At 44.4% G+C, this 27,191-nt stretch overlaps 1 protein-coding gene across 4 annotated transcripts in view; it reads left to right on the top strand.

The window, feature by feature from the left end:
* ACSL1 (acyl-CoA synthetase long chain family member 1) overlaps positions 1-27,191 on the top strand; it is a 98,020-nt gene that overhangs the window by 23,929 nt on the left and 46,900 nt on the right. For 3 of the 4 annotated variants that reach the window (XM_088447001.1, XM_088446998.1, XM_088446999.1), the window contains exon 2: positions 11,522-11,737. In XM_088447001.1, coding sequence (XP_088303127.1) covers positions 11,543-11,737 — 195 coding nt within the window. In that variant the 5' untranslated portion in view covers positions 11,522-11,542. Of the gene's footprint in view, positions 1-2,707; positions 2,859-11,521; positions 11,738-27,191 lie in introns of those variants that run through there. The other variant, XM_088447000.1, reaches the window with a different exon arrangement.

Genomic DNA, 27,191 nt, shown 5'->3' with positions numbered 1-27,191 from the left:
ATCTCCACATCCCCATCTGGCCCACCTATCAGGCCTTCCTTCGTTTTGCGGTCCTAGACTCGCATATTCAATTCCAGGCCCTACCTTTCGGTCTTTCGTCAGCTCCAAGAGTATTCACAAAAGTTAGGGCGGCAATGATGGCCCTGCTGCATGGTCAGGGGGTCGTCATTCTTCCATACTTAGACGATCTCTTGATAAAAGCCTCATCGGAAGCTCGGCTGTTAAGGGACATTCACTTAACTCAGAGCATCCTCTTGCAACACGGTTGGATTCTAAATTTCAAGAAGTCCTCCCTGATCCCTACACAGCGTTTACTATTCCTGGGAATGATACTGGACACAGTGCAACAAAATGTTTTTTTTCAGCACATGGTGCACCTGGTCTTACAACATCGTGTCTGTACATCTCTGTATCCGCCTTCTTGGGAAGATGGTAGCGGCCTTTGAGGTCGATTCAGTATGCAAGATTTCACGCCCGTCCTTTTCAACTGGATCTTCTCTCCCAGTGGTCAGGATTCCACCTCGTTCTCCTGGCGCCTCAGACTCGAACATCTCTCATTTGGCGGTTGAACCCTTCCCACCTGCTGGCGGGAAGAAGGTTTGCGGTGTGGGATAGGACCCTCCTCACCACGGACGCAAGTCTGAGGGGCTGGGGAGCAGTGACTCTGGGAAAGCATTTTCAGGGGCACTGGACGCAGCAGGAAGCCAGACTGCCTATAAATATCCTAGAGTTGAGAGCAGTATTTTATGCTCCATCCACTGCTGGAGGGGCAGACAATCAGAGTCCAGTTGGACAACGCCACTGCAGTGGCGTATATAAACAGGCAGGGCGGCACAAAAAGCAGAGCCGCCATGAGGGAGGCAACCAGGGTTCTGGGCAGAGGAATTCGCAGTAGCGATTTCTGCGATCTTCATCCCAGGAGTAGAAAACTGGGAGGCCGACTACCTCAGTTGGCAGGACGTTCATCCAGGGGAATGGTCGCTCAATCCTCAGGTGTTCCAGCAACTAACTCTGAGGTGGGGCTGTCCTCAAGCCGACCTTATAGCGTCAATGTTAAACTACCAATTACCAGTTTACTACTCCAGAACAAGGGACCCATGGGCAGCTGCAGTGGACGCACTGACTGCTCCGTGGAAGTTTCATTACATCTACCTATTCTCTCCGTTTCCGCTCATTCCGCGCTTGCTTCAAAGAATCAAGCGAGAAGGGATCAAGGTGCTCTTGATAGCACCAGATTGGCCCAGACGAGCGTGGTACTCCCAGATACAGAATCTATTAATAGACGAGCCGTGGCCACTGCCTCTTCAGAACGACCTCCTTCAGGGCCCGTTTGTTTATCACGACTTAAGGCAGCTTCGTTTGACAGCCTGGCTACTGAAAGGGCCGTCCTCAGGAAAAAGGGTATTCCGTCTAGTGTGATTCCCACAATGATTCGGGCTAGCAAAGAAGTGACTTCTCAACATTACTACCGCATATGGAAGACATATGTTGCTTGGAGCGAGATACGTAATTCTCCTCCGTCAGTCTTTAAAGTATCACGTCTCCTTCTTTTTCTTCAGGCTGGTCTCACAGCAGGCCTTCGTCTTGGTTTTTTTAAAGGTACAGGTATCTGCGTTGTCAATTTTCTTTCAAAGAAAATTGGCTTTGCTTCCGGATATACAGACTTTTCTCCAAGGAGTTGTTGGGATTCAACCCCCTTTTGTGCCTCCCACGGCACCATGGGATTTAGATTTGGTGATGGCTTTCCTCCAGTCTCATACTTTTGAGCCATTACAGAGAGTGGAGATAAAGTACTTAACCTGGAAGGTTGTTCTGCTGTTAGCACTCGCTTCAGCAAGGAGTGTGTCAGAACTCAGTTCTTTATCCTGCCGCCCTCCTTACCTCATTTTCCATGAAGATAGGGCGGAGCTGCGTACTCAAAGGGCTTTTCTCCCCAAATTGGTGACGGCCTTTCATATAAACCAGCCTATCGTGGTTCCAGGGTTTAAAGCTGACTCTTCAAATTCAAAATCCTTCGTTGTAATCAGAGAACTCAGGATTTACATTGACAGGACTGCCTCCCTCCGTAAATAAGATGCTTTGTTTATTCGGTTTGATGTGGCCCGTCCAGGTTGGCCTGCCTCCAAACAGACCATTTCTAGATGGATTCACTTCACTATCAGACAAGCTTACGTGGTGGCTTCCAAACAACCACCAGGTCCTATTACGGCGCATTCAACGCGCTCGGTAGGTCCTTCATGGGCGGCTGCTCGTGGGGTTTCCTTAAACCAGCTTTGTAGAGCAGCCACTTGGGCAGGCAAGCATACCTTCCTAAGATTCTATCGTTTTGATATTTTTGCGGCCTCCGCTTCGGAGTTTGGCCGTGCGGTGTTGCAGGGCTCTCAGCGCTCTTCCACCCGGGATGTAAGCTCTGGGACGTCCCCATTGTACTGAGGCTCCAGTGTCCCCTGGTGGATGAAGGAGAAATTAGGATTTTGGTACTTACCGATAAATCCCTTTCTCCGCTTCCACAGGGGACACTGGACACCCACCCTGTGCTGTTCTACCTGCATTGTTACTGTTTTACAGATTCAGACACTGGATTGCGTTTAAGTTGTCTGACTGAATTGTTCTTGTTTTCATGTATATGTTTTGGTTTCTTATGTATATGTGATTAATGTAGCTTTTCTGTTTCCTTATTTTCCAGCTCCTCTCAGGCAGTTGTTTTTAGAGTGACCTTGGGGGGGTATAGAGAGGGAGAGGAGCTAGCTACCAGTAGCTTTTTATTTAAAGGTGCCAGCTCCTGGTTAACCCACTCCTATACCCCATTGTACTGAGGCTCCAGTGTCCTCTGTGGAATCGGAGAAAGGGATTTATTGGTAAGTACGAAAATCCTAATACACTGATATTACATGTTTTTTTCCACTCCAGTGTTGGGCAAAAGCTTTTTTTTATTTATTTTTTTTTATATATATTATGGCTGTATTATTATTGTGGTAAGATACTTCATTATTGTCTAAACACTGTACGCAAGAAATATAAAGGTGGGGATTAAACTGCAACATTGTTGCTGTTTATATGATCAAAACCAACTTGGTTTTCACATATTTCATTGATCATATATCAATTACAGATATGTAAAATAATTCTCTTTTCTAAAAATTCGCCGATTGTCACTCACTTTCACTGAGAGAGAAATTCTTTCTTTGATGTGACTAATTTGTAATAGTGAATTGTTTATTGATGCATAACAAGCATTTTTCACTTCTTTTTTTTTTTTTTTTTTTTCTTCCCCTCTTGAAATTTAATTTATATAGGAGTCTGCATACTGACTTATGCAATGTATAATACATACAATGTATGTATGTTTTTTGTTAGAGTAATATTTGTACTATTCTTATATACATTACTCCTTTTGGATTTTCTTAAATCCTTCATATATTTTATAGGCTTTAGAATAAAGGTTATATTTTAACATTACGCAGAATCCTGTACTGCTTTATAATCCTGGCCATACACCTGCACGATTTCGGGCCGTTTGCCCGATTTTCGATGAGTCATAAGGTGGATCTTGTGAAAATCGTATATATTTTAGTACGATAAGATCCGATGCGCGCTCCCGCAGCTCCTATAATCGGATCTTATGATTAGATGTGCAGCCCATATGTTCCATCGTATTGTGTGCAGATCGTGCCGTTTATTTTGTTCATGCGATCCATCGTGCAACAATTCAAGTCATTTCAATGACTCTCCTTCATCCACTAGGGGACACTGGAGTCTCAGTACAGTGGGGTATAGAAGTGGGTTAACCAGGAGCTGGCACCTTTAAAAATATGAATGGTAGCTAGCTCCTCCCCCTCTATACCCAATACTGTGCTAAGAAAAACAACAAACATGCTGCCGGGACTGCCAGGGAGCTCCGGGGATTCAAAGTGAAATCGTATGATGAATCTGATCCTATGCTGTCGTGTAGGTGTATGGCCAGCATAAGAGTACCCCCAACAATGAGTCGTCTTTTCGCTTTCAATATTTAAAACCCTATATAGCTCGGGCTGAGACCATTTAAAAACACCAAATACCTACAGCAGGGCTATTCGGGGGTTTCCAGAGTGATCCCTTATGTCCAAGCATCTTTTGGGGGGTGCAAGGCTAATTTCCTCAAAAATGATAGAACTTTTCGCTGATTTCAGTTTCGCCGGGTCCCGTTTCGTCGATTTGGAATTGAATACGGGGATAAGCGGGCATGAGCGGTATACTTTTTCGCCGTCAAAACCAGCGATGACAGAAGTCCGGCAACGGACTTTTCGCTTCTAATTGATTACGGGCCAAAGTGGTGGTATGTCTCCACACACTGATTGGTGGATAGCTCCAGCCATCATCCAGAGTTCAGAAAGCTGCACAGTTGAGTACTGTATGTTAAGGATGGTTATCGAATGGTTCACTCATGGTGCCATTGGCACTTTATTGTTCACTGTCAACGGTTTGCCCCCAGTTGATGGGCATCAATGCTATGCTATCAAAGTAAAGGGGCACTGCTAATTGGCGCGATGGGAGGTCAAGGCTAAACTCCATGCACTAGCAAAGTGAATTAAAAAAATTGGCCGATCTCTGCCGTCAATGTCTATCGAACCTCCATCATCTATAATTGACGGCCGTCCCTACAGTGTGTAGTATGGATGGGTTGTCCCATAGATCTTGGGTCTGAGTGAATGTTAAGCATATTTTTTTAATAAGCAGGGGGAGACAGATTTGAGGTATGACTTTTAATGATTTAAAACCTGGGGAATGGTTTTTAATGAGAGAGGGGCAGGTGTGTATTGGTCGTAGGGCTCACAGAATATTCTTGGGCGATGGCCTGTGTTTTTTTTTTTTTTTCTTTTTATTGGCAGTGTGGAGGGAGGCTAGTGGATTAGGGGTGTTGGTGTTAAGCTGCGAGGTAAAGTCCAACTGCGGGGTCTCCGATTCGCTCGTGAGGAATCCCCACCTAATTGAATAGGTCCGGCGCGGCAATTAAATATGCACCTACTTGTATGATGGATAATGGCCATTTTATATGACCACAGTAAAATATCTCCACTTTGAGTAATTTGCATAACATCTGAGTAACTGCTGCTAACTTTTCCTATAGGGAGTGTTTTATGCTTTCTCAAACCTTGCCTACCTCAGACATTTAGTGGGTACCATGTGTTCTTTTACACCACCTCCCCCAAAATCAGTCAGTCTAGCTAATCCTTTATTCTGCCCCTGTTCCTACCTCTATTCTTCCCCCCCACTAGTATCCTCCTCCACCTCCCTCTCCTCCTCTGTATGCCTTCCCCACCTCTCCCGCTATTCCACTTTAATTCACTTCTCCCCAACCATGGTCTTACTACCCCACCACTAAGCCCGGCTCCCTCCCTGTCACCTCATTCCGCACAACATTTTAATCCCTCCTGCAGTCTTCCTTCCTAAGTCTTATGGTGCATAATACACGGTCAGATTTTTCTTCAGATCTGAACGATAACGATTTAAAAAATCGTTCGTATCTGAAGGAAAATCTGACATATCTGTCAGATGAACAATGCGCGTTCCCAATGGTCAGATAACGATATCTGACATCTGATGTGTTTGCAGTCAGATTTGGACGATTCCATTCATTTTAATGCAGTCAAAAATCGTTCAAATCGTTCAAAACTTTGGTATAATCGTTCATCTGACAGATTTGACAAATCTTACCATGTGTATGCTCCATAAGCCTGCACCGTCACTACACTCTCTATCTCCTAGCCCAGAGGTTCCCAAACTCTGTCCTCAAAGCACCCTAACAGTCCAGGTTTTAAGGATATCTATGCTTAAACACAGGTGACTTAAATCAAATTGCCTGAGGTAATAATTACCACCATTGCTCAACCATGGATATCTCTAAAACCTGAACTGTTGGATGCCTTGAGGCCAGTGTTTAAGAACCTCTGTCCTAGCCTTTACTGAAACACCACTTCTCCTGCTGCTATCCCCTCTGGTGGCCTCACTCTCTCACACCCTGGGGGTCACCATGGTGATGGTGGTGGTGTCCTTCAATTCTCCAGTTATTCCTACCAACTAATTCTTTACATTTGAGGTTCATACTATATGCCCTTTCCAACCTGTTCACCTTCAAGTAGCTGTCATTTACTGTACCCCTGGCTCTCCCTCAAAATTCCTTCACAATTGTGCTTCCCGGCTCCCTCACTTCATCTCTTCAGATCTTCCCTTCATTATCTTAAGTGACTTCAATATCTCCACAGAATCCTGCTTCTAAACTTCTTACCCTCATATCATAGTTTGGTCTCTCCCAATGGACCAACTCGCCCTCCCATGTGGGCACTCTCCTTACTTGGTTTTCACTCACCTTTTGTGATTTCTGATTTTGGCCAATTCCCCTTTTCCCCCTCCCATTTCTTTTTTAACTTCTCCCTCCTCACCTTCTCCACCTCTGCCTCCTAGGGCTACGATCACTAAACATTGAAGCTATTGACCCTGTTTCCTTATCCTCCTGCTCCACTCACTTCTCTCCACTAATCATTCATTCTATCGTTCATTTGTGCTGTCTTGGAGTAATCCTTGATTCCTCCCTCTCCTTCAAACCACGCATTCAGTACCTTTCGCAGACCTGCCGTTTCCATCTCAAAACTATTTCCAGGATCAGACCCTTTCTCACACTGGATGCTACTATGACCCTCATACACTCACTGGTTATCTCCAGATTGGTCTAACCTCCTCCTCTGGTCTCCCTGACTCCCACCTCTCTACATTCCAATCTGTCCTCAATGCTGCTGCTCAAGTCCTCTTCATCTCCCAAGTGTTCTACATTTGCACTCCCATCTCCTACAAACCCCTTCCGCTTCAGAACCCAATTCAAGCTTGTGCCCTCTGTCCTAATCTCCCATCACGCCTGCCCTCTTTGCTCTGCGAATGAATGCCACCTCTCCTGCCATCTGATTACTTCCTCTCACGACCGCTCCAAGATTTTGCACGTGCTCCCCCTACCTCTCCCTATCGGACTCTCAACCTCTTTACAAAACTTCAAACTGGCTCTCATAACCCACTTCTTCATCAATGCCAAGCCATCATGCTCTCATCCTAACTCACTGTGCCATGCTCACTGTTTACCCCATCTGTCACCCCTGTCTGTCTACCATTCTCCTTTTTAGAATGTAAGCTCTTGAGCAGGTCCCTCTTCCCCATGTGTTTTTTTTTTTTTTTCCATTCTACTATTCTCTACTCCATACTACTTACAGCAGTACCTAACCCTTGACTTCTGTCATCCTGCTACTTATTTGAGTGATGTGACTGCTGTTGCAGCAATGTTTATATACCACGTACTTGTCCTGCAAGGTCTTTTTTCTGTAAGTTACTGTCCTCTTATTCTGCTCGACTGTTTTTGTACTAAATTAAGGATAATAAAATGCAAATTATGTCTGTTTGTGATTGCTACCATTTTACTTTTAGGAGCAACCCATGGTAATTTATACTGTGTAGCACCAATACATGCTTTCATAGCCTATGCTATGAAAACGACCTGGGGTCGTGCAAGCTGACCACCGCAGATGCAGAGAGGCCAGGAAATCTCTGTCTTCCGACAGAGATCCTGACCTTGGCCCTCCCACACAACGGTGGCGATATGCGTCCGTTTTGAGAAACCTTGGATGCTGCCGCCCCCAAACTGTATCATACTGTCAATCACTGACTGTCTAATGCGTCCTACAATGCAGATCCGTACTGTACAAAGTACCATACGCTGTCCACATCTGAATAAGACCCATTGCGAATATTTAAAACTTTATATGTTCAGTTCTATCTATAGAATAATTTTATAAATTTATGCATTAAGGGGTCTATTTACTAAGCAGTTTTAGGATACAGAGTGAAAAGTGATAAGTGCCTGCCAATCAGCTCCCAACTGTCATTTTTCAAACACATCCTGTGAGATGACAGTTGGGAGCTGATTGGCTGGCACCTTATCACTTTCTTACCACTTTTCACTTTGTCTCCTAACACTGCTTAGTAAATAGACCCCTAAATCACACTTGTGCCACCAATATTTTTGCCGCTATCAGAATTATACTCAAATTTCCTATTTGCAAAATGACATTGGAATTCACAAATTGAAAATTTGAGTGCAATTCTAGAATCTTAATATCAGTCCTGCGGCCCGACCCTCCAGATACGCTAATCTGAGAATCACCGCCTGTGACTTTTACAGGTTACCTCAGCACGTGTGGTTAAACTGCCACCAGCAGAAGGAAACTGTAATGCTAAAGCATAAGGTGAGCGTCTGCTCCCACCTGCATACACAATTATCAGTACTTCGAAAAATAGGTAACATGAGCCATATGAGGCCTTGGGTCATAAAAACACAGATCCATTACTAGAATTAATGTTTTAATTCAAGAATATCTACAAAGCTTAGTTACAAAAAGTTAGAAGAATATAATAAATGTAAAAAAGGATTCACAATTACTCGCACGTTCAGAAATAAAATGGAATAAACAAACCATGTCACTTAAGTGGTTGTGGGATGAGGAAGTCCCAATGAAGAACTCCGGATCATCTGTACCTTTCGATAGCCTCTCTCAGAATGAACACTGACTTACCAGGGTGTTGCATTTTAATGCTTGCTTCTCCAACCATACCCCCCCCCCCTCCCTGGGGTGATTTTAACCCTTGTCAGCTCAGTGTATTGTCCACCCAGCTGGAGCTCCAGGGTTTCTCTGTCATTCGAGAAGGGGTTCTTGTATTATAACTAAAGCTCTTTTGTGAAGCTCTGGTCACAGGCTTATGTCAATAAACTTGCACACTGATTAGGTGAGGGAATCCACACCTCTGAAGACTGAGTGTCTCTGGTATAAGCAATCCTTCTTTGATCTCTGACCCCAAGTAGAACACAGGGCTCTTAAGGAGCCTATCCATTACACGACTTTGTGAACAATCTGACCAAAACCAGGAGGTTTTGGTTACATTGTTCACAAAGTCATGTAATGGATAGTCGGCAAGGACCAGCAATGCACGTGCATGCTGGGTCCTTGCCGACCCCGACTATCTACTGAACATGCCCGTCAACCTGACGTCGTTCGGCCTGTTCAGAGATAGGAAGTCTGACTCCTGCACTGAGTGATGTTCAGTGCGGGCATAGCACCTCGGCGACCTGAAGGTCTGAACGCTAGACGTTCAGTCTTTCAGGTCGCCTAGTGGATAGGCCCCTTTAAAGACTGGTTATCATGTAGCCAGATGTCATTTCCCCGGACTACTTTCTTATATGCTATATACGATTTGACATAATTGTGGCTGTGGCAGGAAAGCAGAACTTCCTAAAACCTCTTTCAACCTTTGCTGCTCATCTTCAAAGGCCTTCTTCTACACACGGATAACATCACACATACATTTACAGGGGAATATGTTATATGTTTATACCAATACCCTAACTTTTATAAATCTTATGTTTTAAGTCTACCAATTTTTCAGAACCGTGCCCCCATAAGTCTTCTCCCTGCTGCTGCACTCTGCAGAACACAAATCGACTACATTTATTTGCCAAACTCTGGGGAGCACCACCAACTCTGAGACTTAGATTAATTTAATGTTAATGTGTACTCCTTATTTTTATTTTTTTTAAAGTTCTGTGCAGAAATCCCAACCTCCCCCCCACCCCCCCTCCCCCAGCCCCTCCTTCCCAAAATAAATACTAAGCAAGTCTGATTGGGCATTTATTTCTATTGCCGTTATTTAAATCTTCAGTCAAAAGCTTTGACAAGCTGCTGGTCAGTAAATATACCCCCCTCAGTCTGTATAGTTTGCTGGCTTAATGTAATGTGTATGTCTAGTATTCTGCTTTTTCCTCTGAGTATTTTGCAGTATACTATACTGACAGGTGGCCAACATGTTACCTGGAAACACTGTTACAAAAGGGGCAAAATCCAACATTGTGAGATCCTGTAATTTTCCACCTCATGCACCTGTATTGTGCAATGCCTGGAGATACACTATAGTTCTTCGTGACCTCACCTTCAACTCATAACTCCTCACACACACCCTCCCCTCTCCCCCTCTGGGGGTGACTCCAATTGGGCGCCCAACAGAGAAATTCAGTTGTTGCTCTGTGTTGGGCGCCCATGCCACATGTGCGCACCCAAAATCACTGTTTATCTGTGTATAAACAGCTAACCCGTCAAGTCCTGCTTTGGGCGCCCAAACTCCAGTTTAGACCTCAGACAGCTGACATTTCTGCTAGACACCTCAGGAGGGTGCATGCAGAAATGTGTCTAACCGTGGCTATGCGTGCCCGAATGTAGCAACAAATTAATGGCTCCATCAGGCGCCCATAAATTTAGGCTCCCTATAAACCAATTGAATAGCCCTCATTGAGGTCAAAATTTCACTATGGTTTTGTAAAAATCTTTGCACTTTTTCCGTATAACTGCTTACTCCCTCTGCCACTGGCATAGGGAGGGGCTTTGTGAATCGCGCACCAGGGTAGAAAATAAATCCTCGCTGGGCGTTTGGTGGAGAATCATCGGCTCCCTGCCAACAATAGCAAAGTAATTAACCATCAGTAGCAATCCATCGCCAGTTGATGACGATTCCTATTCCAGGGCCACTTTAAAATTCAAAATCCGCCCCTGGGAAGGGGTGATGGCAGATTTGGGATTTTATTTTTGATCAGGAATGTGTGTTAATAAGGCAAATCTGATGTATGAGGTTTTATTTTTTTTATTTTTAATGAAGGGCTTCTGAGATGTAATGTTTAATGAAGCAGGGTAGTCAGGTCTAGGGTATGATTTTTAACAAGAAGGTGGGGGTTGGTGAAATTTGGGTTTGATTTTAAATAAAGGTGGGGATATCTGGCATCTGATAAAAATAAAACCAGATTTGGGATCTGATTTTTAAATCTTGATTTTATAGAGGTCACTGTTATACTTTCTGTAGTGAACAAAGGTCACTAGAATAGTCTGCTTTGTGTCATGGCTCTTTGACATATATCAGAATTGTTTTTTTTAAATCACACCCGCATTAGATAAACAATGCCCGTAAGGTGTAATCACGCACAATTTTAAATCTGTTTGCTAGTAGAAAAGTTGGGGCCATTTGCTTGAATTTACACCCCCAGGCAGAGAGTTGCCAGCCAGCCCGTGCCTCGGAGGGTTGGCAGAAGGCTGTTCCTTTATTGCAGAGAACAGCCACGATCCAGTGATGTTTTTTGCTGGTCTCTGCTGCCCTTTACAGTAGGTGTCATTTATTTGCTGAATCTAGGTTAGTCGGAATAAATTTGCTGAAATTTGGCCAATTTGCAAAATAAAATTAACCCATCTTTATTGCTTAACCCTATGAAAAATGTGGCTATTTTTCTTACAATCAAGACTTTATTTTGCTTAACTTGTGGCTTATATGTACAGACAAGAAAACCTGCAACAAAGTTTCAAGTATAAAGTGTTCTTTATCACTTATTAATTACTTGCACCTGTAGCTCTGTTGATTTTCTGGAATGTTTTCTTTAATGCTTCCCCTCCCATCTCTGCTCCACCCACAGGCTTAGAGAGCACCAGTAACAATGCAAGCACACGAGATATTTAGGAGCCTCAGGATCCCTGAGCTAGGAGATGTTGGTCAGTATGTTCGCACTCTTCCCACCAACACCTTGATGGGCTTTGGCGCCTTTGCTGCTCTTACAACTTACTGGTACGCCACAAGACCTAAAGCTCTGAAGCCCCCGTGTGACCTGACAATGCAGTCAGTGGAAGTAAAGGTACCTTTTCTTTTCTATGTGTCTCCATTACAATCTGTGGTGATGAAACACCTGCCATTGTGTGTACAGAACCTGTATGAGAACTGGTTTAGAAATGATCTGTGTGTGGACATTTGCCAACTGCAGTCTCCACGTTACAGGCTCATTTTTCAGCTTGTAAAACTCGTTTTTGGAGCAAATGCTGCAGGATTTAATTACTTTCCTACTTCACACTATGTACAGTATCAGTGTCTTTGTACCCTAGGTCTGCAGCAGGGAGATCGTAATCTGGATTGAAAGTGACTCATTATATAAAACCTTTTAATGTATACATTGGCTCTGAGCAGTAATGTAAATAGGGTTGTACAATTTTTTAAAGAGTACCATGTAGTTTCTTTGATTTAAATCTAGGTAAATAGTGATTACAAGGAAGGCACAGCTGTCTATCTATGCATGAAACTTAGCCTTGTGTATGTATGCAAGGCAAGTTCTGCTTCTACAGCAGGTGTAGTTGTCATGGGTTTATATATCAGCCTGGACTGTGCAACTATAGGTAGTTGGGTGACTTGTATACTAGGCCGCCACATTAACCCCTATTTGCTGCTTGTATGGTTTCACCTGTGGACAGAGCAAAGAGATGGTGGTATTTTTACACTATACTTCTGTGCAGTTACTATGTATTATTATTATTATTTTTTTTTCAATTTTGTAAATATGTATATTAACACCAATACTACGGGGTCTATGTACTAACCCTTGGAGATACAATAGCTGAAGATTAAGTACTGGCCAATCAGCTCCTAACTGTCACTTGACAGGAGCTGATTGGTTGGTACTTTATCTCCATTAACTTCATTTCTCGCCAAGGCTTAGTACATAGACCCCTATATGTATTTGATGTATGGATATGTCAGTGCATCCATCCAATCCAAAACAAAACCACAACACACTGCTTAGTTGACCATAAATTAGCAATGTTGATTTAAATTGCCTGCATTCAAGGATGAGTAAGCGTTGTCTTAATATACAGGTATTTTATGTGTGAATATTGAATATAATGCAATAAGATTGCCCCTAGATTGTAAGCTCCTAGGAGCAGGGTCCTCCTCCCTACTGTCTCACAGCCTTCTTCTCTAGCACTTCTATGACAGCCTTCACCTTCAGAGCTGTACTGTGTATGGAGAATTGTGTTGCTAATAGTTAGTTGTGCTCTGTTTATATTTTGGTTACTGTAATGTAATGTTCTGTGTACCCTTTACTGTATGTACGGCGCTGTGGACCACTTGTGGCGCCTTATAAATAAAATGTAATAATAACTCATACTACGTAGTTACCAAAGCATTTTCCAGTAGTATGTTACACTTTGAAGCCTTATAGCTGGCTAACCGGTACTTGGCTCTAGGCTATGACTCTTTCGTGTTTTTTAACAATACATGATCGTTTCTGGAGACTGTTTGATGGCATTCCACACATTCCGCTCTGTCCCGTAGCATTCTTCAAGGTGACTACCGGTTGTAGCTTAGGGCCCCCGGCTCCTTTTGCATACAGGCTCATTCATGTGCTGGAATGGCCTCAGAGTAGCAATCTGCTGTCTTTCCTGCACGGTGGCTTGTAAATGAGAATGCATCTGCTGTCAATTCTTTTAAACGCTAATTATTATTCTATGCAGGAGGCATTTTAATACCAAAGTCCACATTGGGGGACATACATGGCTGCACTGTCCAAAATGATCTTTTGCACACTTGTGACCATACTTTTGTGTTGCGCTCCTGGGAGATTACCTAAAAGATAACTCTGAATGCAGTTTAGCCAGAACACACCAAACTGCACCTGTTTTTCCGCCTTGTGTACTGTAGTGTCCCATCCATATTCCGGCATCTGGAACTGCCTCAAGATAATGTCGCTGCTGCTTTGGCAGATTCTGGGTTTGATAACAGTGATGCCACTTGGACCAGCAATGGACCTACCTCCCCTCACTAATCTCATCGCTTTCCTCGTCTTCGTTTTCTTAAAATACTGCTCATTCATTCAGTAGTGCGATGACTTTGGTTACATACCGATTATTACATGTGACACACATATATGTGGAATCAAATTGAAGGGTGCTGAATAGGGACGCCTAACTCCCAGAAGATGAAGGCGTAAATTTACTAATGCGCAGTTTTACAAATTTTAGGTGTTGACCATTGTAGCGATCATTTAGCTGATGCATACTAGGAACTGAGAGCTGGAATGTCATTGGTTGCTGTGGCCAACACCCAGACTTTAGTAAAATCACTTGGGGGGGGGGGGGGGGGAATTTCACTAAACGCTGATCTAAAACATGCACTTTCAGATCATGCTGTATTAATGGTTTGTAGAATGTTTACCATTGCAAGAGACAGTCTGGTTGACCTATAAAACAAATGAGCCTTTATGCTACACTTCCGGTAGTTTCCTGACCACAAGTCTTGATCATAATTGAAAAAGTGTGGGAACAGCTGGGTGATAGACTTTCTGGTGAAACATAAACTGTCTCTTGCGGTGCTGAACAGCCTTGTGTTCTATATGCAATTTATACTGTATCATTTATATAAAAAAATTATTATATGTAAAGATAAGCATATTTGGTATCCATATTCAGTCAGCTTGGGGGCCCTGGTGTTATTGATTCACCAGTAACTGGTTTTAAATTACATTTACTGGCCCATATGTGTGCAGTCTGTTTTTGAAGGGCACCTGCAGTTTGACATTTAGTGGAGTGCTGCTTGGTTTTGTATAGCTATATATAATTACAGTGGTATTTTGAGAGATATATCTGTCTATATGTACTTTTTGGCAGTGATGTAAACACAAGTCTCTGGGGCCTTGGTTTAATTTTTACCCAGAGGCCTATCTGCACTGAGCTGGTGTGGTGTGATTTCCTCCCTCAGTCCCAAACATACTGGTAGATATGATTAAATTAGCCTTTGTGTGCCAATGTTCTTGTTCACAATTTATATTTTCAGCTGAGTATAAATAGCACCTGGGTCTGAATAAAGTTGTGACTGTCCTGCATGACCTAATACGCTGGCTGCATATGAGTACAGGATAATTATAATGGTATGTCAGAATGATCCCAGCTGTGGCTCAGGAAATGTTGCATGGAGCTGTGACATTTTACAGTTGCCACGCTTGTCAAAGTATATCCTCACTGCTGGTTGCATGGATACTGGCAGCCAAATGGGAGAGCAGGATGCTTTGTAGGCACACAGATGTAAACTTCAGCTATTGTAACACAATATTTCTTTAGCACGGTAATGCTTAAATAAGTTATGACTATATAAATATTGCAGAATGTTTTTGTTTGCTCCACGATGCATAGTAAGATCCTGATCACCAGGTTCTGCTGGCAGATTGGCAATGTTTTATGGGAGGCTATATATTAATAAAGCAACTCTACATGGGAAAGCACCTAACCATTGTGTAATAAATTCCTGCTGGGTGTTTATGCAAACAGTCGCTGGCCAGAGGCTCTTCTGCAAACAATTTTGGCTCTGTCTGTAGAAACCTATGAGATTAGTGCACTTTACAGTATGAATTATCCATATTTATAACTTGATTAGAAAATGGTGTGCATTACCTGCAAATCCTATTAGGTGAATTTAGATTTTGTACTCTGGATTTAATGTTTTTAATCTCTCTTAGCTTGAGCACAGTAGAATGTAAGTGGATTTATATTTCTAACATTTGCCCGAGTACAAAGTTTGTGTCCTGGTTAATAACAGAATAATAAGATTATAATGTACTCTAATGCTCCCGCTGCATATACGTACAGATTCCTTGTTCTGTAAATAATTCACCACTTGTATGTAACCATAGTTATTCCAAACAGTGTGCAAAAACAAGTTCAGATACAATTATAACAAATTTGCAGTGCTTGGGTAGTAGTTCTGTTTCTTAATTGCGTATGGGAAATGGTATTTATTCCCCTCAGTTTGCTTTCGTGACCAGGGGCGGGATGCACGACTCATGGCACTCAGGATACGATGCATCCCGCCACCCTTCGCATGCATGTCGCCGTTTAAGCCGGTATGCATGAAGAAAATCACAAAGGACTGCTCTCTCAGTAAGAACTGTCCTTTGCGAATGAGGGACTTCCTGGTCTAATGACACAAGCGTCGCGGGGGGTGCTGGGAGGCACCCGATTTTGGATACCTCTCACAGCACTCTCCGAATAAAAGCCCATCGGCTTCTATAGGGTAACACCATCCACTAGATCCAACTTGGCGCATATGAGAAATGCTGTCGAACCCGCGTTTTCGGGGTGTAACCGCATTTTTTACATTGCTGCATCCTGCCCCCTGACGTTTTATACGTTGACCTTTTTACCTGTTTCAGATGAAAAGGGGGCGAATTTGCATTTAATTTTACACAATGTGAGAAAAAAAATCAATGTATGAAAATTAGTTGTACAAACCTAACCACAAAATAATTGGAAGGGAGTAGCTTTTCAAGATTTACGATTATACAGTACATTGCTTTCACAAATTGGCCCCCAGATGTAGTCTCGCATCAAGTTCTCATTATACTGTCCTTGGCAATGGTGTTCAAACTCCAGAATATCCTGGTGCAAGCACTCACCTTGCTCATCTGAGTACACTCCCATGTTCTTCTTGAAATTCTCAAGGTGAGCGTGTAGAATATGGATTTTGAGGAACATCCTTCACCCCATTGTGCCAAAGCTTTTCAGCAAAGTCTCAACCAACTCCATGTACTTTTTGACCTTGTGATTGCCCAGGAAGCCCCAACCACTACGATAAAGCTGGTTTTAAGCAGCTTTTTCCTTCTGAGTGCGCATCTTTGGGAATTCCTTGCACTGCAGGATCTTCTTAATCTGTGGTCCCACAAAAATACCGGCTTTGACCTTTCTCAGACAGCTCAGAGAAGAAGTCTTGAAGGTACTTTAAAGCTACCGAATCCTTATCTAGAGCTCTAACATTGTTTCATATGGCCCAACTTGATGTGTAGAGTATGCATCAGCACCTTCCTTAAGTCCACCAGTGGCTCCCACTTTACATTCATCCCCACACAGAACTGTCCGCTGTGGTCATTGTCATCTGTTGTCCCAAAGGCAAAGAAAGCAGGAAAACGTGGTAGAGATTAGGCTGAATGCACTGTCCTGATGGTGACTGATATACACCCAACTGTTCCCCGATGAGCTTGCTGTTCCTGCAGATTCCTGGAAATATGACGGAGCATTTGGAGGTACAGTCACTGTTATTGGGCTCCCCTCTGGCAGAGTTGTACTGCCCTGCAGCCCCATGTTGCAACCACACTGAAGTATAGAAATGTCCTGGGAAAATAAGAACATTTCAAAATATCTCTGACCAGGTCACAAAAGCATAGTTTGTGGGGAATAATTGGCATTGTCTATACTCTTGGGGCATAGGCAATTAGGACATAATACTTGGAACACAAGGAGAAACTGAAAAATAAAATTTGTTACATAGTGTAATTTAACCTGTGCAAAAATCCAACACTATATATTGCAGTACAGAATTCCAAAACAAAAAGAGAAGAAATAACAATACAAATCAACACAAAATAATGAATAGCAAAGCCAATATCTCAGAGAGGGTAAATCAACCTGGAGAATGGTCTTCATTTAAACTAAATGGTAAAGGATCAGACATAGGTGGTTGATGGATAAACTGAGCACCTTCCTCGTCAGTCACATATTTATGCCAAGCCATCTACTTCATTAATGGGGAGGAGACAGAAGTAGAGTAAGTCATATACTCCATCTCCAGTAGGAAATGGAAGTGAATTTTATGGAACACCTTAAGTATAGGAGGAGGGATGGACTATTTCCAGCATTGGGCCAGGGCATCCTGTGCTGCAATACATATATAACCCAGCACATACCTTCTGGTGGGACTGAACCAACGTGGGGTAAATGTGCAGGAGAGCTAAAGAGGGGGATGGAGTAAAAGTTAATCCTAACACTTTGTTAATCATGGGAAAACCATTCCAACCAAATAGAGCGCAAGTAAGGACAGGCCCAAAAAACATGAAAAATGTGTCCCACTCCGCAGTTCCGCCAACAAAACTTAAAGTATTTAGTCTGTTAGTAGTAAGATACTATTTTAACATGCATTTCTGAATGGTTTAAACACCTTGATATTTTAAAAAACATAAAAAAAAATTCCCATTGTGCATCACAAATTGGGTGATCCAAGTCCAGTTACCAACGAAGTTGGGCAGAAGTTTTAACAGAAGGGCATAATCCCAAATTAAACTGATACCAGAAGGAAATTCTTCCCCTTTCCTCCACCCTGGGTAAGGCGGTTAGTAAATCACTATGAGGTGGCTGTATAGGTCCATAGGAGCGCACCGCACTTCTAAACCAATGTTGAATTTGGAGGTAATTAATAAATCTGTAAAGGAAAGAAATAGCTGACTCGTAAATTGGGGAATGACTGCATCGTACCACCCTACATGAGATTCCCTAAGGTTTTAATACCTCAGGAATGTTAAAGGGAAATTTTAAGGTTAAGGAGCGATTTTTTTTTTTTAACCACAGTCTTACGGGAAAGAGAACTCCGTAACTGAGGAAGCCAATTTATCCCAGACATGTAATGTGGCCTTAATAGTTGGGAGAGATACAATGGCTGAGGGATGCATAATTTTGGGTGTCCATGATAAATTAGTTAGGGGGAAGCCAGGGTAACAAGATTGTTCAAGGGGCACACAATAGTTAACAGTAGGTGGACCGAACCAGTCTTGAAGTTGAGCCAGAAGGCACGCCTCTAGGTATCTTTCTTTGTGGTTTCTTAAAAAGGTTAAGATATGTCCGTGACTGGTATTTAAAAACCTTACAGACCAATTAACATGTAGCTGTACAATCCCCTTTTATAGAAGGTGGATATTGTAACTTTGTATTTTTGACCTTAATAGCAATGTACTGGAGAACTTGTGCATTGATGCTTGGCTGTCACCTGTAACATTGGAATAACTGTTAAATAGTGTGGACTTTTTGCGAATGGGTTATAAATCTTGACAATAAATGAAAATTGATAAATGAGTACACTGGGCCTGATATCAGATTTGGGAATAGAGTAATACCCCTTTCAGACAGAGAAGAAAACCCGTAATTTTCCGGCTCTAGCCGGGTCGACCCGGGTTTTTTATCTGTCTGAAAGGGTCAACACGGGACCTAATTCCGGTACTTCGACACAGGTATTTAGCTGGGTTTTTCCCGGGTCTTACCCGGGTTGGCGGCTGTCTGAAAGGTGCCGACCCAGGTTTTTCTACTCCGGGCATAGTAAGCAGCACTTATTGGCTGAGATGGCGGTGCACGGGCTGCACTTTTCATGACCTCATCTCTGTGTGCCATAAAAGCAGTCCATTTATTATGACACACTGTATATTGCAGGGATAATCTGTGTTCTGTGTGAAAGGGGTGGACCCAGGAATTATGTGCTGTGTGAAAGGGGGTTAGGAGAAAATTCCCGGGTCCTTCCCAGGTTGAAAGATATGGGAAAAACACAGGTTGTAGGGATTTTTCTGTCTGAAAGTGGTATAAGAAAGAGCAAGTAACTATGCATCTTGGTAATACACTGCAGGTGGGGTAGATGTAACATGTGCAGAGATTTAGGAGGGATATGTCAAAACTGAAATCTAAATTGTGTAAAAATAAAGAGGTCCAGCATTTGTGGGTTACATGCAAAAGCAGCCAGTATTTACACTGCATACAAAAACAATGTTTGTATTTGCACCCCCTATATTGCTACATGTTTTTTCCAGGTACTCTGTTACTTGCTGTATCTTGCTCTCTTCCCAAATCTGAATCTGGCCCACTGAGTGACAGTCATATAATAATTCAAAACAACCTGCAAATGGGTATAAGCAGCACTTAAAAGTACCAGTACATACGATAAACCTCTGCAAAAAAAAAATTAACTTTAGGGGGTAAATTTACTAAGAATCGAGATGACAATCTCAGAGTTTAGGCATGATATTCATCTTGCAAATTTACTAAAGGCAAAGTCGGGTGAGTTAGCGAGAGATTTCTCTCTTCTCGCTCGTAAAACTTGGGTGAGATAGCAAACTCTAATCAACTCGCCATTGGGAGAACTCGGAAGTACTTTTCACCTCAAAGATACATCTCTCAAATTTACCAAGAATCTGGATGACAAGCTCGGGTGAGTTGACGGCAAACTCTGTCAAACTGACTTTTCAAACTCTCCACCTCCTGAGCTGCAAGTTTGACAGATACATACACAAATTGTGATTTGTCTGTTGCTGCCCCCCCCCTCGAAAACAAAAAAAACATGACCAGCCCTGGACTTGTCAGCCAGTCCGGGTTCCGTAAATTACGGGGAACAAAAAGAGTAGGGTTCCGCCGTAATTTAGGAACCGGCTGCAGGGCCAGTCCTGGTTTAAAATATAGGGGGGAAAAATTGCTAAGGAGTCTCCCTAATATTTAAAACCAGCACCGGACCCAAACCGAACTGAGTGTAATGCCACAGCCAGGAGACCCTATTACCGGGTCTCCAGGGCCAAAGCATTCTCACCCCAAGCTGGTCAGGCCAAGCCAGGGATCTCGGAGGAAGTGGGGACCCCCACAAGAAGGGGTCCCCATCTCCTGAAACCCCAGGCTTGGACTGAAGCCAGGGACTCTTCCCCGCACCGAAGGGTTGTGGGTACGGGGGTAATAAAGTGTAAAATAAGTAAACTACTGTATTTCTCTTTCATCCACTAGGGGACACTGGAGGTGCTTACGCTGGGGTATAGAGACGTGGATAGCTGGAGCTGGCACTTTAAATAATTTAGAAGTGTGAAGCTCCTCCCCCTCTATGCCCCATCAGCCCTCAGTTTAGAAAATGTGCCTCTAGGAGCTGGTCACATCATGCTGTGCTCCAGCAATACATTTTATTTTATTTTATTTTAAAGCATCTTTTACATTCCTATAGGTACCCTTCGCCACCTATCTAAAAGGTGGGGTCCGGGTACCTGGCGCCCTGATGTTTTAACAAACATCAGGAAGGAGTGCACAGGGCTCATTTCCTTACCGCCACAGCAAGTCTTCACACAGAAGAAGAGAAGACTGTGCTGACCTGCCAGAGAGAGACTACAGGGGACACGCAGTGAGTAAGAAACTGCACATCCCCTGGCTCCTGCTCCTGCTGTGTTAGGGAGGCTGTGTGTAATCACTACACGCAGCTCCCTGCTTCTCCCCTCTCCCTGCTGTCCAGCGCGAGCACATGTCAGCGCTGTGTTTAATTATGCATAGCGCGGTGGTAACAGTGTTACAAGTGGCTCCCTACCTCTCCCCTCTCCCACTGTCCAGCGCTAGCACATGTCAGCGCTGTGTTTATACATAGCGCAGTGAATCAGCGCTACAAGCGGCTCCCTGCTGCTTCTCCCCTCTCCCCGCTGTCCAGCGCTGGCACAGGTCGGCGCTGTGTTTAATTACTATAGCGCAGTTGAAACAGCGCTACATGTGGCTCCCTGCTTCTCCCCTCTCCCCGCTGATACACGCGGTGTAGCGCGGAGGGGGAGGTAATGGCTCATAACAGCCATAATGGTGGCCCTTTGGGGCATGAAGAAGGGGGCGGAGCCTAAATCTGCAGATGCTATCTCTCTCTATATGCGACAAGCAGCTGTAGAAAACAGCGTGGCTGCCGATCTTTAACTGTTAAATGCCTGCATCTCTCCCTTATACAGGAAGAGTGCAGCATTCAGAAGGCTGGATTCTCTTGCTCCCCATTTCTGGCTACATAATACACTGGGGTTGTAAGTGCAGGGAATCTGATCAGTGGGAAAGGGAGTGGTGTGTATCTCCTCCTCTGTGTCCCAAGCCAGCCTTTTGTTTTCATTACTTCTGTTTGTACTCTGGGCCCGATTCAGAGCTGCTCGTAAGCGGCCGCTCGTTCGCTCCGAGCGATGTTTGCCCAACTGCGCATGCGTACGGATCGTAATACGCATGCGCGAACCAGTCAGTGCGGCCGAAAATCGTTTGTTCGCTAAATAGCGAATGCCTGCTATTTTGAGTGACAGAATGAGGCGTATGTGGGTGGTAACAGCGGAAGGTGCTTGAAAACGGGGAGTGGAGATCCGAACGCAGGCGTGCTTAAAGGTCAAAACGGGCGTTTTAAGGGTGTGCATAATTAATACAGCAGCGTCATTGACCACGTCACTAGGTTATTTTATAGCCAGAACTGCTCGCAAGATTGTGGTAGCAAAAACCAACCACAAGAATAGCGAGCAGTTCATACGCTGGTCGATGTACTCGATGAATCTAATAAATAGCGGACATGACGTAGGATGCGAGCGGCCAGGGGGCGTATTTTTTAAAAAAACGACCAAGTTTTGTTCGCTCGTTCAGACATAGAGGCGTGAACAGACCGCAAAGAGCGAACGGTTCATTTGAATAGCCACCCCTATTTTCTGGACGAACGACCGCAAATAGCGTCCGGCTCTGAATCAAGCCCTCTGCCCCTCTGTGTGTGGTAACTGTGTGTATCCATGCCAAACAGAAAAGGCGTCACAAAGGATGTTTGTCGGTTCTAAGGGTAACAACAAACTATCTAAGCCGCTGGGTCCACGTTATGTGATGCTTGCATAGCAATTGATCCACCTATGGCTAGTACTGCCTCGCTTGCACCTACATGGGCTGCTGACATGGTAGGAGTAATGACGGATTTAACGTCTGAGTTAGCTGAGACACACAGGTCTCAGCCTCCCTGGGTTGCTGGGCTAACAAAGTCTATTGACACCCTGGTACAGGTAAGGGGTACAGCTGTGTCCGCACCCTCCCCTTCTTACAGGGACCAACACAAAAGCGTCCTTTATCGGCTATTCTTCAGTTAGTCTGACGAAGAATTCCTCGCTACGGAGGATACTGAGGAAGGGGAACTGGAGGAATCATTACAAAACGATACCCCTCAAGAGTTAGAGTCCACCTCTCCTGGGGTGGAATCTCTAATTTTGGCGGCCAGAAAAATCCTTAACTTACCTGAGGATGTAATTCCTGCATCCCAGGAGTGTGAAAGCGCTCGGCGGTTTTTCCGCTCTCACTGCATCTTCAACAGCCGTTCTCAGTGGCCTGGAAACAACCGGATAAATGGTTCAAAGTTCCGCGCCGGTTTCCGTCTAGCTACCCTTTTCCATCATCCATGATGGAGAAGTGGGAAACTCCCCCCTCCAGTAGATGTCAGTCTCCCGTCTCTCTAAGAAGCACTCCCAGTAGCCGAGAGCTACAGTACTAAAAGATCCTTCGGATCGTAAATTGGAGACAACGCTAAGATCTATTTATACTGCAGCAGGTGCTCAACTTAGGCCCACCCTTGTTACTACTTGGGTTAACAAAGCGGTGGTTTGCTGGGCTGACCAGTTGATTACAGGTACGCCTACTAGCAGAACATATCTGTGTGAGTGCAGTTTACCTGGGAGAAGCGTCAAAAGATATCAGTCAGATTAGTGCTTGCATATCTGCTTCTGCTATTTCGGGCCGCAGAGCCCTCTGGTTGCGTGCCTGGCAAGCGGACGCGGAATCTAAGCATGCGGTAGAGGGTTTACCATTCAGTGGCGACAGGCTGTTTGGCCCGGAATTAGAAAAATGGATATCTCAAGCCACAGGGGGGTAAGTCTTCCTTCCTCCCGTCTACTGCACCGACTCTCAGAAGACCTTACACTGGACCTTCGTTTCATTCCTTTTGTACGCCACATTCCTTTCGTGGTAGAGCCAGAGGTGCTCCCTTACAAGCAAGAGGAGGTAGAGATCGCCCACACACGGTTGCATGTAGACAGGAGCCTAAACCAGCTAAAAAACAGGTGGCATGACGGTCTAACGTCCCTCCTGGGACCACCTACAGTGGGAGCCCGCCTGCAAAAAAAAAAATAGAATAAAAATTTAATTTTCTTTTTTTTTTTAACAGGTCTGCTAATACCTGCAGACAAGGCTACGATTCTACAGGAGGCTATCCAGTCTCTAGTAGTATCTGTGGGAGTTCCGTTTCCAGAATGAGGTATGGGGTTTTTTACTCAGACCTGTTTGTAGTACCCAAGCCGGATGGTTCGGTCAGGTCCATCTTGAACCTCAAGTCATTGAACCTGTATCTGAAGATGTATCAGTTCAAAATGGAGTCTCTGCAGTCTATTATTCCGAGCTTGGAACCAGGACAGCTCCTATTATCCCTGGATATTAAGGATGCCTATCTCCACGTTCCGATCTGGGAACCACACCAAGCCTTTCTGCGTTTCGCCATATTGAAAGATCATTATCAGTTCGGGTATTGCCGTTTGGGTTTTCCTCGGCTCCCAGCATCTTCACCCAAATCATGTCAGTCATGATTGCTCTCCTTCGGTCAAAGGGAGTGAACATAATCCCTTATTTGGACGACCTGTTACTCATGGCGAAATCAGCCTTACTGACATATCGGAGTATGATCTTAGATACGGCATCACAGAGGATCTTTCTTCCAATAGACAAAGCCCGGGATATTCGGTTGTTTGTTCAGCTGGTCCTCAGACCAAGAAGGTTTCCCTACTTCTTTGTAGGTGTCTCCTGGGGAAGATAGTAACTGCTTTCGAGGCACTACTGTTCGGGCGGTTCCACTCAAGGTTGTTTCAGCTGGACCTACTAACACACGGATCAGGATCTTATCTGCTTCTACATCGACAGATCCGTCTGGGCCCAGCTACCAGAGTAGCCCTTTTCTGGTGGACACAATCCACCAATCTTTTAGCGGGCCGAAGATTCGGAGTGAATTGGATCATCGTAACAACGGATGCCAGCCTTCAAAGATGAGGAGCAGTAGTCCTTGATCATCACTTTCAGGGTCAATGGTCCCATCTAGAACAAAGGTGGCACATAAAGGTGTGGGAACTCAGAGCGATTTACAATGCTCTGACAGAAGAAATAAGAATTCAATCGCGACGGCCGTCGCGTACATCAACCGCCAAGGAAGGCCTCTGAGTCGCATGGTCATGCGAGAAGTCAACTGGGTACAGATTACCTAAACCGCCAGGATATCTATCCTGGGGAATGGAAGCTTCATCCAGGTGTGTTCAACGCGCTGATACGTCAATGGGGATGTCCTCAGGTGGTCCTCATGGTGTGATGATTGAATCGTCCGCTCCCGGTTTACATGTCAAGAACTCAACATTCGCAGGCAGCGGCAGTAGACGCTCTGACAGTTCCGTAGACCTACGACTTCGTTTACCTTTTTCCTCCGATTCCATTTCTTCCTCGACTGCTAAAGAGGATAAAACACGAGTCAGCCTCTGTCATTCTCGTGGCTCCGAACTGGCCAGGGAGAATTTGGTTCTCGAAACTTCGGTCCCTATTGTCAGACGATCCATGGGCCTTTCCTCTGCACCAGTTTCGGCTGCGCATTATCATCGCTTCTGGCGTTCTTATATATCGTGGTGTTCCAGTCGGGATCTTCCATCTTGGATTTTTCGGTTGTCCCGGTTTTCTGTTTTTATCTTCAGACGGGTTTGGATTCCGGACTTGATCTTGGAACTTTAAAGGTGCAGGTTTCTGCCTCTTCCATTTTCTTGCAACGGAACTTGGCCCTCATTCCTGAGGTGCATACGTTTCTTCAAGGGGTCTTGCGCTTGCAGCCTCCTTTTGTACCTTCGGTAGTTCTCTGGGACTTGAACTTAGTGCTTCTGTTTCTTCAGTCGTCCATGTTTGAACCTTTGGAAGAGGTGGATATTAAGTACTTGTCTTGAAAGACGGTCCTCCTCCTGGCTCTAGCTTCGGCTCGTAGAGTTTGGGAATTGAGTGCTCTGTCCTATAGGCCACCTTACCTGGTGTTTAATGCAGATAGGGCGGAACTCCGGACGGTGGCCGTCTTCCTTCCCAGGGTAGTGTTGGCTTTTCATATTAATCAGCCTATTGTGGTACCGTCTTTGGTGGAGGACTCTGGATGTTCTACCTTGGATGTGGTTAGAGCTCTCCGCATCTATGTTGTCAGGACTGCTTCCCTCCGTAAGTCTGAGTCACTTTTTGTCCTCTCTGATGAGGTTCGGAGGGGTTGGCCAGCGTCTAAGCAGACTTTGGCACGTTGGATCCGGCAGACTATTTATTAATCAGGCTTATGTTAGTGCCGATCGCCGGCCTCCTTCGTCCATTTCAGTTCATTCCACACGTTCTGTGGGTGCGTCATGGTCGGCCGGTAGGGGAGCCTCCACGTCACAATTGTGTCGGGCGGCAAGTTGGTCTTCAGTTCACACGTTTGTAAATTTTTACAGATTTGACACGTTTGCGGATTCAGAATCGCGTTGGCCGTCTTGTTCTGCAGGTGCCGCAGAGCGCTCCCGCCCGTGGGGAAAACTTTGGAACATCCCCAGCGTAAGCACCTACAGTGTCCCCCTAGTGGATGAAAGAGAAAATGAGATTTTGGTACATACCGCTAAATCCTTTTCTCTGATTCCACAGGGGACACTGGACACCCACCTCAGCGCTCTCTGCCTGCCTGTTCGGTTGTTCCGTATGTTGTATGTTTTGGTTATTGTGTGTTCTCTTCCTTTTACTCTGCTTGTTCTCCATCTCCTCTCGGTTTTCATTTTCTAAACTGAGGGCTGATGGGGCATAGAGGGGGAGGAGCTTCACACTTCTAAATTATTTAAAGTGCCAGCTCCAGCTATCCACGTCTCTATACCCCAGCGTAAGCACCTCCAGTGTCCCCTGTGGAATCAGAGAAAAGGATTTACCGGTAGGTACCAAAACCCCATTTTTACAGTGGAACTACAGGTGCCAGCATGCCTGCCCTTTGGCACTTGTGGAACTACAAGTGCCAGCAGGCGGCTGGCACCCGTACCTCCACTGTAAAATAAATAGTTAGTTAAAGACACAACACACACCGTAGATGGTATAAATTTATTACACACATTCTTACCTGTACCAGCCAGTCGGTCCACTTGTCCAATGTAGAAATCCGTGTGGAATGACCTGCAAGAAAGATCCTATACTCTCCTCCATCCTGGTGCTGCTCCTTGGTGAATTTGGCACTTGACTATTTTTTAAATGATATATTGCTGATAACGACACATCGTTACGACAATTTTGATCGTCTAGTGTGTGTGCGCCCTATATCGTTAACTATGCGTTCTCCCGCGGGTTGTTAACCATATCCCCAGTCACTTGTACTTGCAGTACAATCTGGGGATACCGCTGGTGAGGCCATGTTGCTGAATAATACCATGGCTCAACAAGGCATAAGATTTTGAACAGTAGACCACATACCTCATAAAATGAGGGAAGCCCTGCTTTTATAGATGCCAGTATGGGGGAGACCTGGGAATTAGAACCCCACCATCTCTGGATGACTAAACACTTCTGTGATGTAGGGTTTTAATGTCTGATGACCACCAGAAAATAACTAATAAGGGGGCATATTGTTAGAGTGGTTCCTTTCTTTCGTACGAGGTTGTCCCCTAGTGTTTGTAGATGCTAGTGCTCTACTAGCTTTTATGCAGTGGATGTTTATTATTTGAAAAT

Source organism: Taudactylus pleione, unplaced genomic scaffold (assembly GCF_031769625.1).
Source record: "Taudactylus pleione unplaced genomic scaffold, aTauple2 ptg000408l, whole genome shotgun sequence".
Taxonomy (NCBI): Eukaryota; Metazoa; Chordata; class Amphibia; order Anura; family Myobatrachidae; genus Taudactylus; species Taudactylus pleione.
The sequence above is the reverse complement of the archived record's forward strand: the minus strand, read 5'-3'. Positions and strand labels throughout refer to the sequence as shown.